At 39.3% G+C, this 15,870-nt stretch overlaps 1 protein-coding gene across 1 annotated transcript in view; it reads left to right on the top strand.

The window, feature by feature from the left end:
- Positions 1 to 1,398: 1,398 nt before the first annotated feature.
- Positions 1,399 to 15,870, top strand: part of IQCM (IQ motif containing M) — a 351,685-nt gene continuing 337,213 nt past the window's right edge. The window contains exons 1-3 of the mRNA XM_065877201.1: positions 1,399 to 1,411; positions 2,163 to 2,245; positions 4,400 to 4,667. Of these exons, the coding sequence (XP_065733273.1) occupies positions 1,399 to 1,411; positions 2,163 to 2,245; positions 4,400 to 4,667 (364 nt within the window). The remainder of the gene's footprint in view (positions 1,412 to 2,162; positions 2,246 to 4,399; positions 4,668 to 15,870) is intronic.

Below are 15,870 nucleotides of genomic sequence, written 5' to 3'. Positions count from 1 at the left end.
TTGCTTTTTTGTGTAAGGATGCTTACTTGACATACTGTTTTTGAAATTCATTCATGTTGTTGTGTATGTCAGTAGTTTGGTTCTTTTTCTTTTTTTCTTTTTTTTTTGCGGTACGCGGGCCTCTCACTGTTGTGGCCTCTCCTGTTGCGGAGCACAGGCTCAGTGGCCATGGCTCAGGGACCTAGCCGCTCCGCGGCATGTGGGATCTTCCTGGACCGGGGCACGAATCCGTGTCCCCTGCATCGGCAGGTGGACTCTCAACCACTGCGCCACCAGGGAAGCCCCTCATTCTTTTTTGTTGCTGAGTAGTACTTCATTGTATGAGGATATCACAGTTTGTGTACTGTTCTCTTGTTGATACCCATCTGAGCTCTTTCCAGTTTGGAATTATTATGAATATACCTGCTGTGAGCATTCTTGTACAAGTCTTTTGTAAGTATAATGTTTCATTCTCTTTGGTAAAAACCTAGGAGTGGGATTGTGCAGTCACAGAGAAGGTGTATATTAGGTTTTTGTAAGAAATTGCCGTAGCTTTTCCAAATTGATTATCCTATTTTATATTTCCACCAATGACACATGAGGGTTCCAGTAGCTCCACTGTCTCACCAACATTGGCTGTTTTCAGTCTTTTTAATTTTAGCCATTCTGGTGGCCATGTGGTGGTATCTGCTATAGTCTGAATGTTTGTGTCCCCCTAAAATTCATATGTTGAAATCCTAATGCCCAATGTGATGATGGTATTAGGGGTTGAGGCCTTTGGAAGGTGATCAGGTCATGAGGGTGGAACCCTCACGAATGGGATTAGTGCTGGTGTAAAAGAGGCCCCACAGACCTTCCTACTCCCCTCCACTATGTGAGGGTACAACTAGACATCTACGACCAGGAAGAGGGCCCTCACCCGACCATGCTGCCACCTTGATATTGGACTTCCAGCCTCCAGAATTGAGATAAACAAATTTTTGTTGTTTATAACCTACCCAGTCTGTGGTATTTTGTTATACCAACCCAAACAGACTAAGATAGTATCTTATTGTGGTTTTGATTTGCATGAAGATGGAGTTTTTAATGGCTTAAAATTTGAGTAGGTGAAAAGAAGAGAGAGAAAATCTTGATCCCAAGGGTACTAAAGGAGGTGTAATTAAAGAAATGGAGAGCATTCAGGCCAGACTGAAAAGCTAATTTGATAAGTAATAGATTTAAATTTTACTGAGTCCAGGTTAGGAAGAGAAAGCCAAGAAACTTAAAAACGTCAGAATCAGCTAATAATAAAGGAAATATATAAGTAGGAAATCTTAGACGAGACTAAATGAAGATGATGTATTCTATGTACACGCTATAGAATTCTATACATAGATCTGGGTAAAATGAATAAGAATCTTAGGAAAATACAGATGAGGGATGAGTTATCATTGTAGTGTTACCCACTTGTAGGTACATATATTTTTATTTCAATGCTATTCCTACTTAATAAACCTTTTGAGTTTTATTATGCAGTTATAATTTTATCAAGTTGTAATGTAAATATTCTTGAAGAAATGTACAGCCATATTAATTAGTCATGAAGTATAGAGAACACAGATAGACTTACTAATAATTTTTGTGTCCAAATCATGGTGTGTCTTCTGTATTTAAAGAACTTTCAGAACTAAAGGAGATATCAATTTTGTGTGTTTTCTTTGGTCTCCCTGGACTTTAATAATTTAGGATAATCTACTTAGCACTCTGACCATTGTAAGCTAATGTTTTTTTTAAAGTAAAATATTACATTAAAGGAACATTACATTAACTTCCTTTGCATACACTTAAAACATCCACTTATAAAATTTTCTTTTTATAACATCCTGCAAATTCATAACTCTCCAGGGCTTCCCTGATGGCGCAGTGGTTGAGAGTCCGCCTGCCGATGCAGGGGACACGGGTTCGTGCCCCCGTCTGGGAAGATCCCACATGCTGCGGAGCGGCTGGGCCCGTGAGCCATGGCCGCTGAGCCTGTGCGTCCGGAGCCTGTGCTCCGCAACGGGAGAGGCCACAGCAGTGAGAGGCCCGCGTAACGCAAAAAACATAACTCTCCAAATTTCAATTTCATAGTTTTGCCATTTTTGGTTAAGAAAGTACATTAACTACATTAAAAAAAATAAACTATTTCTCTGTTTCTATTTTAGGTCCTATATTAGAGATTCCCAAGCAAGATTTTTTTCAAGAAGCAAAAACTCTCATTGCCCAACACTATAAGAAAATAAATGAGGTTAGTGCTTTGCATTTATCTAACACTGTATTTTTCAGGAAACTAATAGCAATTTTTATATACTACAATAATTGATCCAAATGATTGCATGAACCCTAATAGATTTTGAATAGAAGAGAAAATGAAATCCTTACTACCTATAAAAATTGATTTCAGATTGCATTTAAAAATTTAAAATTAAAAAATTTAAAAAGATTTTTCAGCTCTACAGCTTATTTAATTACATATATTTTAAGTTTGCACATTTAATTTAATTTTTAATGTCTCCTGTTGATGAATTATAACAACTTTTTGTATTAAATATCTCAAGTAAATATCCCTCTCTAAACACTGTTAGGCAAAGCTAACAGATAAAATATACTGTGAGAGGCGTCTCTCTTCTGCCACCTGCATGACATGCTTACCTGTATCTTCTCCTACATCACTTTGTATTAGGACTGTTCACTAGTCTAATACCTCCTTGAGGGCAGTAACTGTCTTTTTTTGAATGTTGCATCTCTAGCAGTAAGCCTTGTGTCTGGCTCAATAAATAATTGCTTAATGGCATGGATTTGGAAGGTGAGAAGGAATGAAAGGGAAAGGGGTGGCAAAGAGGCAGGAGGGTGGGTACAGGGTGAAATTTTGGAGGAGAGCATCTACAGAGGAGACGGATAATTTGGGGAGCAGCTGCCATTGTGACAATGGGCCTTTGGGGAGACAGGTGAGGGCAGGGGACTTAGGATGGTTTACTGTGTGCCACACTATTCTTCTCCATTTTGAATACTTTAAAAAAAAACAAACAGAATTTTAAATAAAGATTTTAAGTATTTTTCCATGCTTACTGTGAGGGGGAAGAGGATTATAATTTTTACATATGTTTCTTTTGAATGGTCCTCTAGGCTGAGACTGACCATAGGTTTTAATCTTGTAATCAACATTGTTAACATTGCTTAACTAATTTTTGCCTCTAATCAATTAGAAGTATTTGATTTCACTAGTAGGCATGTGAGATGAAAAGTTCACTGTCTTCACAGTTAGATAGCTGTGCCTTAGAACCTTGACCTATTTTTAGAATTTTATCTAATAATAACAGCATAATATTCTACCTTTGGTTGCTTGGTAAAATGTAATACTAGTCTACTAAAACCTCCTTATTGGCATCTTCTATTTTTTTTTTTGACCATGTCAGGTCTTAGTCGCGGCATGGGGGATCTTTCCTTGTAGTGCGCAGGCTTCTCTCTTGCTGTGGCACGAGGGTTTTCTCTTCTCTAGTTGTGGCGTGCAGGCTCCAGGGCGCGTGGGCTCTGTAGTTTGCGGCCCGCGGGCTCCCTAGTTGAGGCGCGGGTTCAGTAGTTGTGGGGCATGGGCTTAGTTGCCCCGCGGCATGTGGGATCTTAGTTCCCCAACCAGGAATTGAACCCGTGTCCTCTGCACTGGAAGGCGGATTCTTTACCACTGGGCCGCCAGGGAAGTCCCCTTATTGTCATCTTGAGTTGGCAAAAGCTTGAATTTGTCTAAATCTTTTCTTGTGGGGAGGAGGAGAGCTGTAGCTCTATCTGTGGGCCAGAGAATTACTAGACTAAAACAATTATAATTGTTTGGATAATTGCCTGTCAGAGACCTGGGACTGTATTATTTTTCTGTTGCTCAAAGTAGTCAAAATTAATAAACAATTAAGTGATTGAAAGGATCTAAAATACATATTCAATTAGTAATATGCTTTTTTTGAGAATCTACCTCCATGTATGAGCAGTTATTTCTGGTTCAACAGAGAGTTTTGGGGGTGTTAGCATTTTTTTGACATTTGAAGATTCTCCAAAGATGGTTGAAAATAAATTCTTATATGTCTATTTGAAAACTTCTATTTTAAAATGGACTTTAAAGCGGTATTAGAAAATATCACATTTGAGGAAAAAATTACTATTTTAAAATTCATATATTTTTTAAGTTGAATGTAACCCTCATGCTTGTTAAGGGCTTTTGGAGAACTATAAAGGATGACATCTGCTTTATCTGATTATTGTCATGTGCTTTAAGTTAATCTTATACAGTAAGGTACTTTGTAAAATATATTTAGTGGATATAATTTTATTAATTTATTAACAAAATTTATTACATAATTTTTTATACAGTTAAAATTAAATTTTATTAAATTTATTTTTGTTTTGTTCATAGAATAAAGTTCCAGGTACTTCTATAAATGTCTTTAGAAATAAACATCAGAAAACGAAATCTAGGAAATTCATACCTTTGGAGATCAAAGAAAAGGAAACACTTGATACGGTCCGAGAACTTCAGGCAGCATACAAAATGATTTGTTTTCCCAAAGACTGTTCCAAAAGTGGACATTCTGAGGAGGCTCCATCACGCACTTCTTTCAAGGAGCCACACATTTTCAATGTAAAAAAAAAATACAAGGGGTCTATAGATCTAATTGTGAAAGGTAAGTTTTTGGTGGAGCAAAGACATTTAGCAAGCCAGCAGGCAAAACTGTTTGCTTATGGTGTGCTTGTAATGGAATTTCCTTGTTCAAACAAAATCCTACACTTTAAATGTTAGCAGTGAAAGGTAGGGAGGCATGATTAAAAGGGCTGCTAACCTCTGGGAGCCACCAGATACTGAGAAGAGGGCATCCTAACGGGAGAGAGGAATGCAGGGGAACGAAACGGGTTAGCCACTTCTTCCAACAGACACTGTTCCTAGAGCATGCAGAGGCTCATGGCTCTGGATTCTGTTGTTGAGCAGAGTAGGTAGGGTAGGCAAGCTATTTGTGAGTGTGTCCCCCCAAAACCCTAAAGGGATTTTTGGGAGCTATAGAGTTTCCTTTAAGCCAATTGTGTTAAAGGTTTATTCTCTTTCAGGAACTTGGTAAGGTGGAACCTGGAGGTCTATTTAAGCAAAGTTATACTGTTTTCTGAGACTAACTGGTTTTCCTGGCTGGAATGACCTCTTAAAGTACATTTCTAGTTATAAGCTTTCATAACTTCATCTGCATTTTCCCTCTTTTGTTATTGCTTATTATGTTATTCATTCATTTGAATTTTTTCATTCAGTGAGTGCCTGCTCTGTGCCAGGCAGTATGTTAAGAGTTGGAGAAACAAAGCTTAAAAGGCTTAGAGAGTAATGGTGGGGATAAATACTTGGGTAATTTCTTATCATATAGTGTGACAACTGCTGTACTAGAGTCAGTACAAAGCATTATGGAAGCACTGAGGAGTAACCAACCAGATGCCAGAATGAAACTTTCTCAGATGAGATCTCATTAGAAATGGGTTTTACGGAGAAGTTTGTTAAAGGTAGGTGGTAACAGGAAAGGCCATGCTGAACCGTGGGAGAAAAATATTAAAGCTCTGAAGGACAAAAGAAAGTGATATGTTTGGGGAAAGGAGAGATATGGTAAGAAATGAAGTTGGGGAGAGGGGTGAGGCTAGGTTTTGATGTGAATATAATAGCAGATCTAGGAGTTGATCCTGTGTGTAATGGAGAGCCAGTGATGATGGGGGTGAGGTATGACCAATTCTTTCTGTTTAGAAAAATAAAATTGGTGGTAGAGGCTGTGGAGAGAATGGTGCCAGAGAGATAAGAAAGGAAGCTGCCCAGGAAAGAGATGGTCCATGTAAAGGATGGCAGGGGCTTAAAGTAGGGCAGTAGTGAAGCATGAAGTGTGGAGGAGGGATGTTCCAGCAGCATTTCTCAAAGTGTAGTTTTTAGAACACTAGTCCTGAGTGATTCGCCTTGACATAAGTGTTCTTGGTAAGGTGAGTTTGAAAAAATGCATCTACTTCTTGGAGATTCATATTGAGCATTAATACATTGAAAACTCTAAGAAATACTACAGAAAAGAAATCTGTTTAATGTTTTTTAACCTGGCTATCACCAATTTCTTTGACCAAAGAATTCCTAAAGAAAGATATTCAGGTTTCTAGACTGGAAAGCTCAACAGACATCATTAAGCTGAGTTAGGAATTCAGAAGGAGAAGCAGATTTAGGGCAGGTGAAGAAAGGGATGTAAAAGATAACAAATTCAGTTTTAGACCTATTAAGTAGACATGCATATGGAGATAACCATTAGAAAGTTGGAAATGGAGGTCTGACACCTAAGAGAGAGATAGAGGAAGATTCAAGATTGATGTTGTGGGTTGCTGCTGTACTGAAACTGTGGGGTTCATGCATTTGTTCAATCAACATTTATTTACTAGGTGAGATATAGAGAGATAAAAGATATGCTACTTGCCCTCAAGAAGTTGAAATTTGCTATATATAATTTGTGTGTGGTTGGATGAAGGAGGATAAATACATGATTATAATACAGTGTGACCGACTATAATAAAAACAAGCTCTACCGCTTTGAGATCAATTGGAAAGATACCTGATTCAAATTTAGGAATAGGGATGGATTCCCAGGAGATTTAAAGTCTGGTAAATTTTGAAGGATGAATAAGTGTTAACTCAAGAAGAAAGAAAAGTCCTATCTAGTCAGAGCGTCTAGTGTCTACATGACAATCAATATCTGAGAAAGTAATTATAGTGTACTTGAGGGAACTGAAATAATTTTACATAACTGGCTTAGGATTGGGGAGTAATTAGAGATGAGACTAGAAGAACATTGAATTTTAACCTAAAAGTAATCCAGATGTTTTAAAGAAAAGTTGCAGTGGTCACATTTGCATGTTAGAACATATACTGGCAGCAGAGATGAGGTATGATGAATTTTGGAGGCACAGAGACCAATGAGGAGACAGTAACTCCCACGAGAAAGGATGACTTGAAATAAGGCAGTGGCACTGGGGATAGAACTGAGGGGAGAGATTTTAGAAATATTTGAGAAGTAGAGTTATCTAGATTAGGTCAACAATAAGGTGGAACATAACAGAGAAGGGCTGTAGGATTCATTGGCTTAGTGGTACTGAGTGGCAGCATGGAAACAGATACAGCAAATTAAAGGGTTGGAGATGCTTCTTATGTATGCAATAAACTGGAATCTAAACCACGTATGTACTGAGCTTTGTAGCTCTAGGTGAAGAAGTTGGGAAACAGCATTATTAAAATATGTTGGTGGTTTGGGCTGCTTTTGGGAAGTTTTTATAAAAAAAAAGAGATGAAGTAAGAAAAGTATTGGCTGGTTTGCAATCAGAAGTGAAAGAGCATAGAGAGGTACCAAGTATTTGGGTCCTTGGTTTTGAGCAAATATCTACTAAGACTTATCATTGTAGCAAAAATCAGATTAAGGGTATGTTTTTCCCAACCCAACTCATTGTTTCAGATGACCTAAAGGCACTTACTGTTGAGAGACTAAGGCAGGGGGTAAAGAAGTGAGGATACAAAGGATATTTTAAAGCTATGTATAAAAAAAAGAACTTTGAATGTGGTTATTGGCATGTAGATTTGGAAGAAAATTGATTAAAACGTCTACCAAGTATTTTAGAGGATTTCGTTGCCAAAGAAACCATGAACCTTGATTTAATTGAATGTTCAAAAGTAAAATAACCTGGCTTTGTCTGGAAGTGGAATACAAAGGCTATACAGTTTCCAAGTAGGATAATAACAGGATGTGGCCAAGGTGCAAGGAAAAATCTTCCCAGAGTTGACCCGGGGTCAATAAAAAAGTGAACAAGGGAGTGCTGCTCAGAACAGAATCCTTGTCTACTCAGAGAATTTCCCCACCTGCAGTGTAGGGGACTTCTCAGTGCCTCCCCAGCAGAATTCCATAACTTCTTTGGCCTAGTGATTGCTATGCATCTTCTCATTTCCCCTTTCACTAGTGGAGTTTTTACTGAGGTTATCCTATACCTGCTCCACTACTGGCTGCTGTGTGCTTTTGGAGAAAGGTGGAAATAATTTATGAATTTGGTGCACATTATTATTAGACCAGAAGGAGCCACATCTGGGCCTGATGGGAAAGACTACAAACAGCCCGAGATCCTGGGCACTGAGCTGGATGTAGTGCCTTGGTGGAACTTTGGGTTGTCTCCTTTGTGTCGTGTCAGAGGATAAGAATGGATATTTGATGTCCAAAAGGACAGACTGTGGCAGAGACTTGGCTATATGCTCATCAAACTTATTATATCCTTTTCTTCCTGGGTACTTGGCTAAATTACATTTCTCATGTCCCTTGTAGTTAGGAGGAGCTATATGACTGAGATTTGGCTCAGTGGATTATAGCTGGAAGTGATGCACATCCATAAAAATGTCTTGTGCTCTCAACATGGCTCTCCACATTTTCAAGTATAAAGACTCTTTTTCAACACTGTTAAAACAATTGCAGTTTCACTCATGGGAGAGTGGTAAAAGTGCTTTTAATATCTGTTGCTTGAAAAACTTTTGTTCGGACATTGAGTAAATATACAAAACTTGGTGAGTGAGAAAAAATGGTCATGACTTGATCCCTCACGGAACTTGTAGTCTAACTGAAGAAACAGATATTAATTAAATCATCACTTATATACAGATTGAGAGTATAGGACATATGAATTGGACCTGGTCTGGTGGTCAGCAAAGGCTTCCTAGAGGAAGTGTCATTTGAGCTAAGATGTGAGAAATGAGAAAGAATTTCTTAGATGAGGAGTAATTCCTGCTTGGAGTTCTAGGCCATGGGAAAACTATTTGCAATGGCCCAAGTGAGGGAAGCACAGACGTGCTTTCAAAGAAGTGCAAAAAGAACAAATGTGCCTGCAGTTCTGAGAAGGAGCTGGAGAGGGGTCAGCTGCAGCTGTCTGAAAGGCGGAACCTTGTTGTCAGTGATGCTGTAGGACATGTTCAACAACTGGCTGTGGTGGGAGGAGGGAGCAAGCCTAATCTGTGGTTTTTGCCGATTTCCATAGTGTAAATACTCTCACATAGCCGATTTCAAGCTACCAATATGACATCACTGATCACTGGAGTTGGGAAGAGATGCTCAGTCTGCTCTCTGGAGCATTTTGGCAAACACCGTCCATATAGCTTGAGATCCTCTCGGCTCACTTCTTATTCCTTCCCCTGCTGTGGTGAGGTTCCTTCCAGGCTTCCCCAGCTCCTTCCAGGCTTGGGACACCCACAGGAATGGGCTCAGCTCTGACACATGAGCAGCCCAGTAAGGGAGGGTGAGGGCTGATGGATAATGTTTCCTCCTTTCTTCCCCTGGGCGGAAGGGTCTCAGTTACATTCTATAAAGCTTCTCAGAAGGTCCCAAATAGTTAAGCAACCAGTCTCTTGTGGTGGTGGTCAACTCAAAAAGGATTCTTACACTATTTCTCACTTCTTTCTTGTTTTATTTTTTTCCCTCATTGTTCATTCCTGTTCCGTAAGCTCAAGTCCTTAAAATACTCCCTTGAAAATATTTTGGTGGCAAGTTGTCAGTACTTGCTGAAAGATTGGGGATGGAGTGTGAGGGAAAGGAAGATCAAGGAAGGGTGATTCTTAGGCTTTAGGCCTGATGAACTGGAAGATAAGAATTGCCATTTCCTGAGATTGGGGAGAGAGAGAGATAGAGAGAGATGCAGTTTTGGAATAGGCAGAAACCCAGAGTTGAGATTTAGACGCATTATGTTGAGGTTCTTTTTATCAATACATACATATATAAATGAAAATGTCTAATAGGTAGTCTGTTATGTAAGTGTGGGCATATAGAAAAGGTTGGAGTCATTAACGTAGAGATCAATGTCCAATAGAAATATGTTCAATAGAAATGAGAGCTACAAAAGTTGTAACTGAAAATTTCCTAGTGGCCACATAAAAAGTAAAAAAAAAAAAGGCAAAATTAATTTTAATAATAGATTTATTTAACCTAATATGTCTAAAATATTATTTTAATAATTAGTATAAAAATTATTAAGGAGATATTCTACATTATTTTCATCTTAAGTCTCCAAAATCCAGTGTATATTGTAGAAATTGGACTAGCCACATTTCAAATGCTTAATAGCTACAGTTGATGAGTGGCTACTCTATCGGACAGCAGAGGTATAGATTTTATTTACAATCACAGACTTAGATTAGATCATCTAAGAAGTAAATGTAGGTAGAGAAAAAAATCCAAGGACTAAGTCTTTGGGGGTTTCTAATATTTAGGGAATAAGAAGAGGAGTACTCAGCAAAGGAAGTGGAAAAGAGCAGCTAGGAGGGAAATCAGGAAAGTGTGAAATATGTTACTCATGTTTCAATCAAGGAGGAGAAAGGCCTTAGGAGGAGCAAAGAAAGCTCATCCATTGTCAGAGGAAGGCAGGGTCATGGGCACAGACACAGGCCTTTTGGTAGATTAGGTGGTGTGGTTGCTTCTATTTTTCAGTGAATTTAGAAGTGAGGTCTTCACTTGAGGATGGGATGGGAAGTATTGGAGTTCTGAGGTGTGAGGAGAAGGGTGAGATAAACAAAATCTGGGAAAGAGTGAAAGTTACTGGACTATGAAAAGATAGTTTGCTGTGAAAAATAAAATCCACCCCCCACCCTTTTTTAAGAGAAAAGAGAAATGATTGGGAAGTGTCAATAAAGATCAAGGAAGAGGTTGACTTTATCCTTAGAGTATGGAAAGGGTGTAACCCCTTGAGAGTTGCTGAAGAAGCTATGCCCTTAGGAAAATAAGAACCAGAAGATAGGGGAACATACAGAGACATAGCTAGAGTGTCAGTTTAGCTGATGAAAGACCTGATGTTTCTTAGGGCACAGTGAAGGGTTTTGGGGGTGATTCAAGGAAGGAGGAAATATTGAGGGTCTGTGGAGATTAAGGTAAACAGCAAAGAGAGTGAGAAGACTAGTTCTCAGGGTCTCTTAGAAAAGGTGAGTAATCCCATCTTAATGATGGTCTGGGGGCTTCCCTGGTGGCGCAGTGGTTGAGAGTCCGCCTGCCGATGCAGGGGACACGGGTTCGTGCCCCGGTCTGGGAAGATCCCACATGCCGCCGAGCGGCTGGGCCCGTGAGCCACGGCCACTGAGCCTGCGCGTCCGGAACCTGTGCTCCACAGTGGGAGAGGCCACAACAGTGAGAGGCCCGCGTACCGACAAAAAAAAAAAAAAAAAAAAAAAAAAAATCTGGTAATGATGGTCTGTCTCCGGGACCAAATCCCAGCACCGTCTCCACTAAGAAGCTTGGGGGCCCCCGCTGGCCCCCGCCCGCACACAGCATCCTCAGTGGCCCTTCATCGTAGCGGCCCTGCCTGATTGGACCACACCGGCTCTGAGTACCTTTGGGTGTCTGGGGTGCTTGCAGGGAGAGGGGTTCGCCACCCGACACCAACACCCAACAAGTGCAATTAATGCGACCTGGGCCTCGGTCCTTCCAGAAGTTGCCAGGGTTCCACTCCTGGAGTCCTGGAAAGACTGCAGGAAGTCGTCCGGTCGCATGTAGCTCCTCTTAAATGTAGAACAATGACCAAACGCCATAACCACTGTGCCGTCTAGGTCACCAGCCAGGCCGGAAAGGTGGCGGGGCTTTTCTTTTGGGGGGTTGTTCTCTTTAGTAGTTTGTAATCACGAGGCCAAGGTTTTGGGGGGTGGGCATGGGAGAAAGGAGTGAAGGATTGATTAGGAGCACAAGGAGGACAGTGGTCCTCCTGACAATCCTATTATAGGCTCTGTTGAAGTCAGAGACATTTTACTAGGAAAGTTTGCATGTGTCCCACCAGACAGCTGTGAAGGGCTGATCTCAGAGTTTATATTTAAATTAAAATTGCAATTCATTTCTCCAGGTTCTTATCTCAAAAAGTGTATATTAAGTCTGTAACTTGGATCTGTTTTTTAAACATTTCCAATATTCACTTCAGTGTGAATGGATGCATGATCTAAGATATCAGTCACATTAATTCCAGAACTTGATTAAAGTTTGTGAGATTAGAAAGAAAAGTGAGTCCTGTGTGTGGGGTATATGTGCCTTTTGCTCATGCTGCATTGACAAATTTGGTTGCATTACCTTCGATAAGCTGAACATCTTATGTGAGGACAGGACAAACATTCCTTGAATTTAATCCAAGGATATCAACTTTAAAAATACAATGTAACAATTATAATATCAAATATCTTTAGTAAATATGTACCCTGTGTTTGCATGTACTACATGCCCATATTTTTCTTAATAGAGCAAAATAAAAAAATATGAAATGATTTCCTTTCTGAGTATATAGCTATTCTACAGTGCTGCTTAACCAGTTTCTGTTTTCATGCTGCCAGCAACTCATGGGTCTTGATAATTAGAGATCACATGTAAAACTCAATTTTTTTAAATATACATTAAATATTAGTTTATAGTTACCATATATTATATAGTATTCATCTATGTATGCATTCCCTTGGGAACAAAAAAATACGTAGGTCTAATTTGAGTCGTTTAAATTTGAAAACAGATTTTAGTTAATCTCAATAAGATGTTGTGATATTCAGGTCAAGCAAATATATTCAGGGGATATTGGATTGTTCCTTAGCCAATTTGGAAAGGAGTATGTGTGTGTGCTCCAAATCACAAATCTATTCCTTTAAATATAAAATGAAGGCATAATGAATTTTAACAATGCTTTAAGATAAAGAATGTTCATGCTTTAAGATTAACAGTGTTTATAAAGTCTTTTATATTTTGATGACTTTACGTATACTAGGATATTAACAAATATATTAATACTATTTTTTTTACTCATTCTCACAAAATTATTTGGAGGAACTTAAGACCAGCTTCCATAACAATTTATAAGAAACGTGGAAGCTAGAGATTTTTTTTTAATGAAGTGGAAAAGAAAATTGAATTAGATATTACAAAGTAATTTGATTTTTGAAGATTTCAAACATATCTTCCTCCATGTATGAAAACAGACTATAATTGAGGTATTTCTAAATGAGGGAATAAATTTGGGATAATGTCTTTAGAGATCATCATACAGAATTTTGCAAGTGCTTCTCTGCTTCTCTTAGTTTCTTTCTGCTTTAGATATCTATGTTTCTTCCCATTTCTTGTCAGGAATTTTCTTTTGCTTGTCTATAGTATTGAAGAAAGAACCTCAACACAATTCTTAGAATTAGCAACTGAAAAGAATTATATATCCGAGCAGCCAATGTCTTGAACATAGTCCGTTCTAATTTATGCTTTTTCTCTTTTTGTACTGACCTTGTGAGCTCTGAAATAGAAAGATGCAGGATGGAGACTCAAAGTAAGACAGGAGACCCTGTGCCTCTGTAGTAACATGGTTTACCACATTGAAGTAGCCACAAAGTTCATAACTTTTAATAAATTAATAGCATCTTAAATATGAAAATTATTAAAACATTATAAAGGATTTAGAGACAATAGAAAGGCATTCTTTTTGCCATCTACCTTCTACTAATTCTCTTACTAGCCCCGAGGACAGCTTACAGAGAACAGAAATCTTAGACTAGATTAGTGACTTACAGAGATTTTCTGATGAAGCACATTTGTTCCATGCTTTGCATTTGACAAGGAACACAGGCAGAGAAGAGTTAGGAGGCTAGTGACATACCTTCCAGTGGGCAAGGGTCCTTCCTAGGTCATTCGTGCATAAGCTTATGTACAAGTAAATAATACCAACTTCTCTGAGGAGGTAAACTGAGAGCAAGTTGCTTCCTAGAAATGGTTTCCTGTTTGTAGTGAAAACCTTCTTCAGTGGACATTTGTTATTTTGGGTCGGCCTCTCAGTGTCTTTTAACCTGACCTCTGTTAGCAACACTCTGATTTGACTTTGGAGAAATGCCCTCCCACTATGAGTTTGTGCAATTTGAGCAGGGCTGTCACCCTACCCCCTAGCTCCAGGGTTGGCATGTGATTCAGGCACAGTCAGTGAGAAGAGTTCATTCTCCTGGCCACAGCGATGGGTGGAGTGATTGGGTTTAAACCAGCAAGGATGTTGTGAGCTCAGAGGTACCAGAGAACACAACAGGGAATTCCAGTCTAAAATCAACATGGGAGAGTGAGCTGAATGATGCAGAGAAATCAAGTGCTTATGACATTGTTGGAGCCTCTAGCCCAAGCTTTGCTGAAGACAAATGTTACCTGGATTTTTCAGTTTGTATGAATTTGTGAATTTTCCTCTTTTGAGAAAGCAGCATAGTTTAGTGGCTCCCTGGAATGTAGGAATTCAATGCCCTAGATTCAAATCCCAGCTTTCTCACTCATTTGTTTCTTCTATTTCTTTAACCTAACTTGGTTTTCTGGTGGTTTTCAGTGGTTGTCTGATGGAAACACCTTCCTCATCTAGTCATTGTTGAAAAAATTACACTTAAAGTGTGTGTAGTAGGCTGAGTAATGACCACCCAAAGATATCAGATCCTAATTCCTAAAACCAGTAACTGTTACCTTCTTTGGGAAAAGTGTCTTTGCAGATACGATTAGATTAAAGATCTTGAGTTAAAGAGATTAGCTAGATTATTTTAGTGGGCCCTAAATGCCATCACAAGTATCTTTATAAGAGAAAGCCAGATGGAGATTACAGACACACAGAAGAGGAGACATAGTATAACCATGGTGGCAGGGTTGGAATGATATGTCCACAAGCCAAGGATTGTGGGCAGCCACCAGAAGCTGGAAGCGGCAGGAACAGATTTGTCTATAGAGCCTCTGAGGTGCACAGCCCTGCTGGCACCTTGATTTTGGACTTCTGGCCTCCAAAACTGAGAGAGAATAAACTTCCGTCATTTTAAGCCACCCAGTTTTGGGTAATTTGTTACGATGGGCATAGAAAACTAACATAGTGTACTTACAAAACGAGGTTTCAATTCTAGACATCACTTAATTTTTTTGTTATAATGAGTACTGAAGTGTGATCAATGGGCTAATTGTTTCGACTTGCATTTCCTCATTCATGTATTTATTCAGTAGCTCTATTAAGCTCCTACTTGAGCCAGGTGCTGTGTACCATGGGCCCTACTCTCATGGAACTTTCGGTTTAGCAGCAGTGAATTACCCTTTCTCTCTTTTAAAAAATATAGATATTGTAGGGGTTTTTTTTTGTTTTGTTGTTGTTTTGTTTTTTCTGGTGATGGGAGTGGATAACCAGGGTTATAATAAGGAACACTGCCCTTTCCCTTCTGAGTTTGGAGCCAACTGAATTGAGGAATAAGACCCAAGAACTGGGCAGATGGAGATTGAAACGTTCATTTTGTTACAGAGAAAGCTGATGAGAGAATTTGGCTCTGGGTAAGTAGCCCGGTAGCTTGTTAATGCTCTCCTAGAATGAAACTCACCTTCCCAGTCGTAGGCAGTATTTGCCAGGAGCAACCTCCCACTCCTGCCCTCTGCACAAAGCAGCACATGTCCTCTAACTCAGCCTTGCAGTGCAGAGGAGAGTTTACTTGCTGCCTCCATGCTGGCAGGCTGGAGAAACACCAAAGGGACTAGTCAGAGTGAGGAAGCGGGCTGGTGAGTCAGGCCTTCTACTCACCAACCAAAGCCTTGAACTATTCTTTCTAGCGGTACCCTCATGTCTCTTGTATAACTGAGCTAAGAGAAAGAATAAATGTATCTGTGCTCCTCAACGAAACAAATTCCTAGCATCAGAGGTCACTATGTTACTAACTACTTGTGGGATTTGCCTAGAGTCTGAGGTTTACATACCTTTTGGAGGGTTTGGAAAAGGAACGGCCATGAAGTGGGTTTTAAGGTAATGAAATCTTTTACTGAGTGGCATGTAATTTCCTCCTAGCAATGCTAGGCACTTTGGGACATTAAAAAAAGTGTA

The sequence above is a fragment of the Phocoena phocoena genome, chromosome 5 (assembly GCF_963924675.1).
Source record: "Phocoena phocoena chromosome 5, mPhoPho1.1, whole genome shotgun sequence".
Taxonomy (NCBI): domain Eukaryota; kingdom Metazoa; phylum Chordata; class Mammalia; order Artiodactyla; family Phocoenidae; genus Phocoena; species Phocoena phocoena.
The sequence above is the reverse complement of the archived record's forward strand: the minus strand, read 5'-3'. Positions and strand labels throughout refer to the sequence as shown.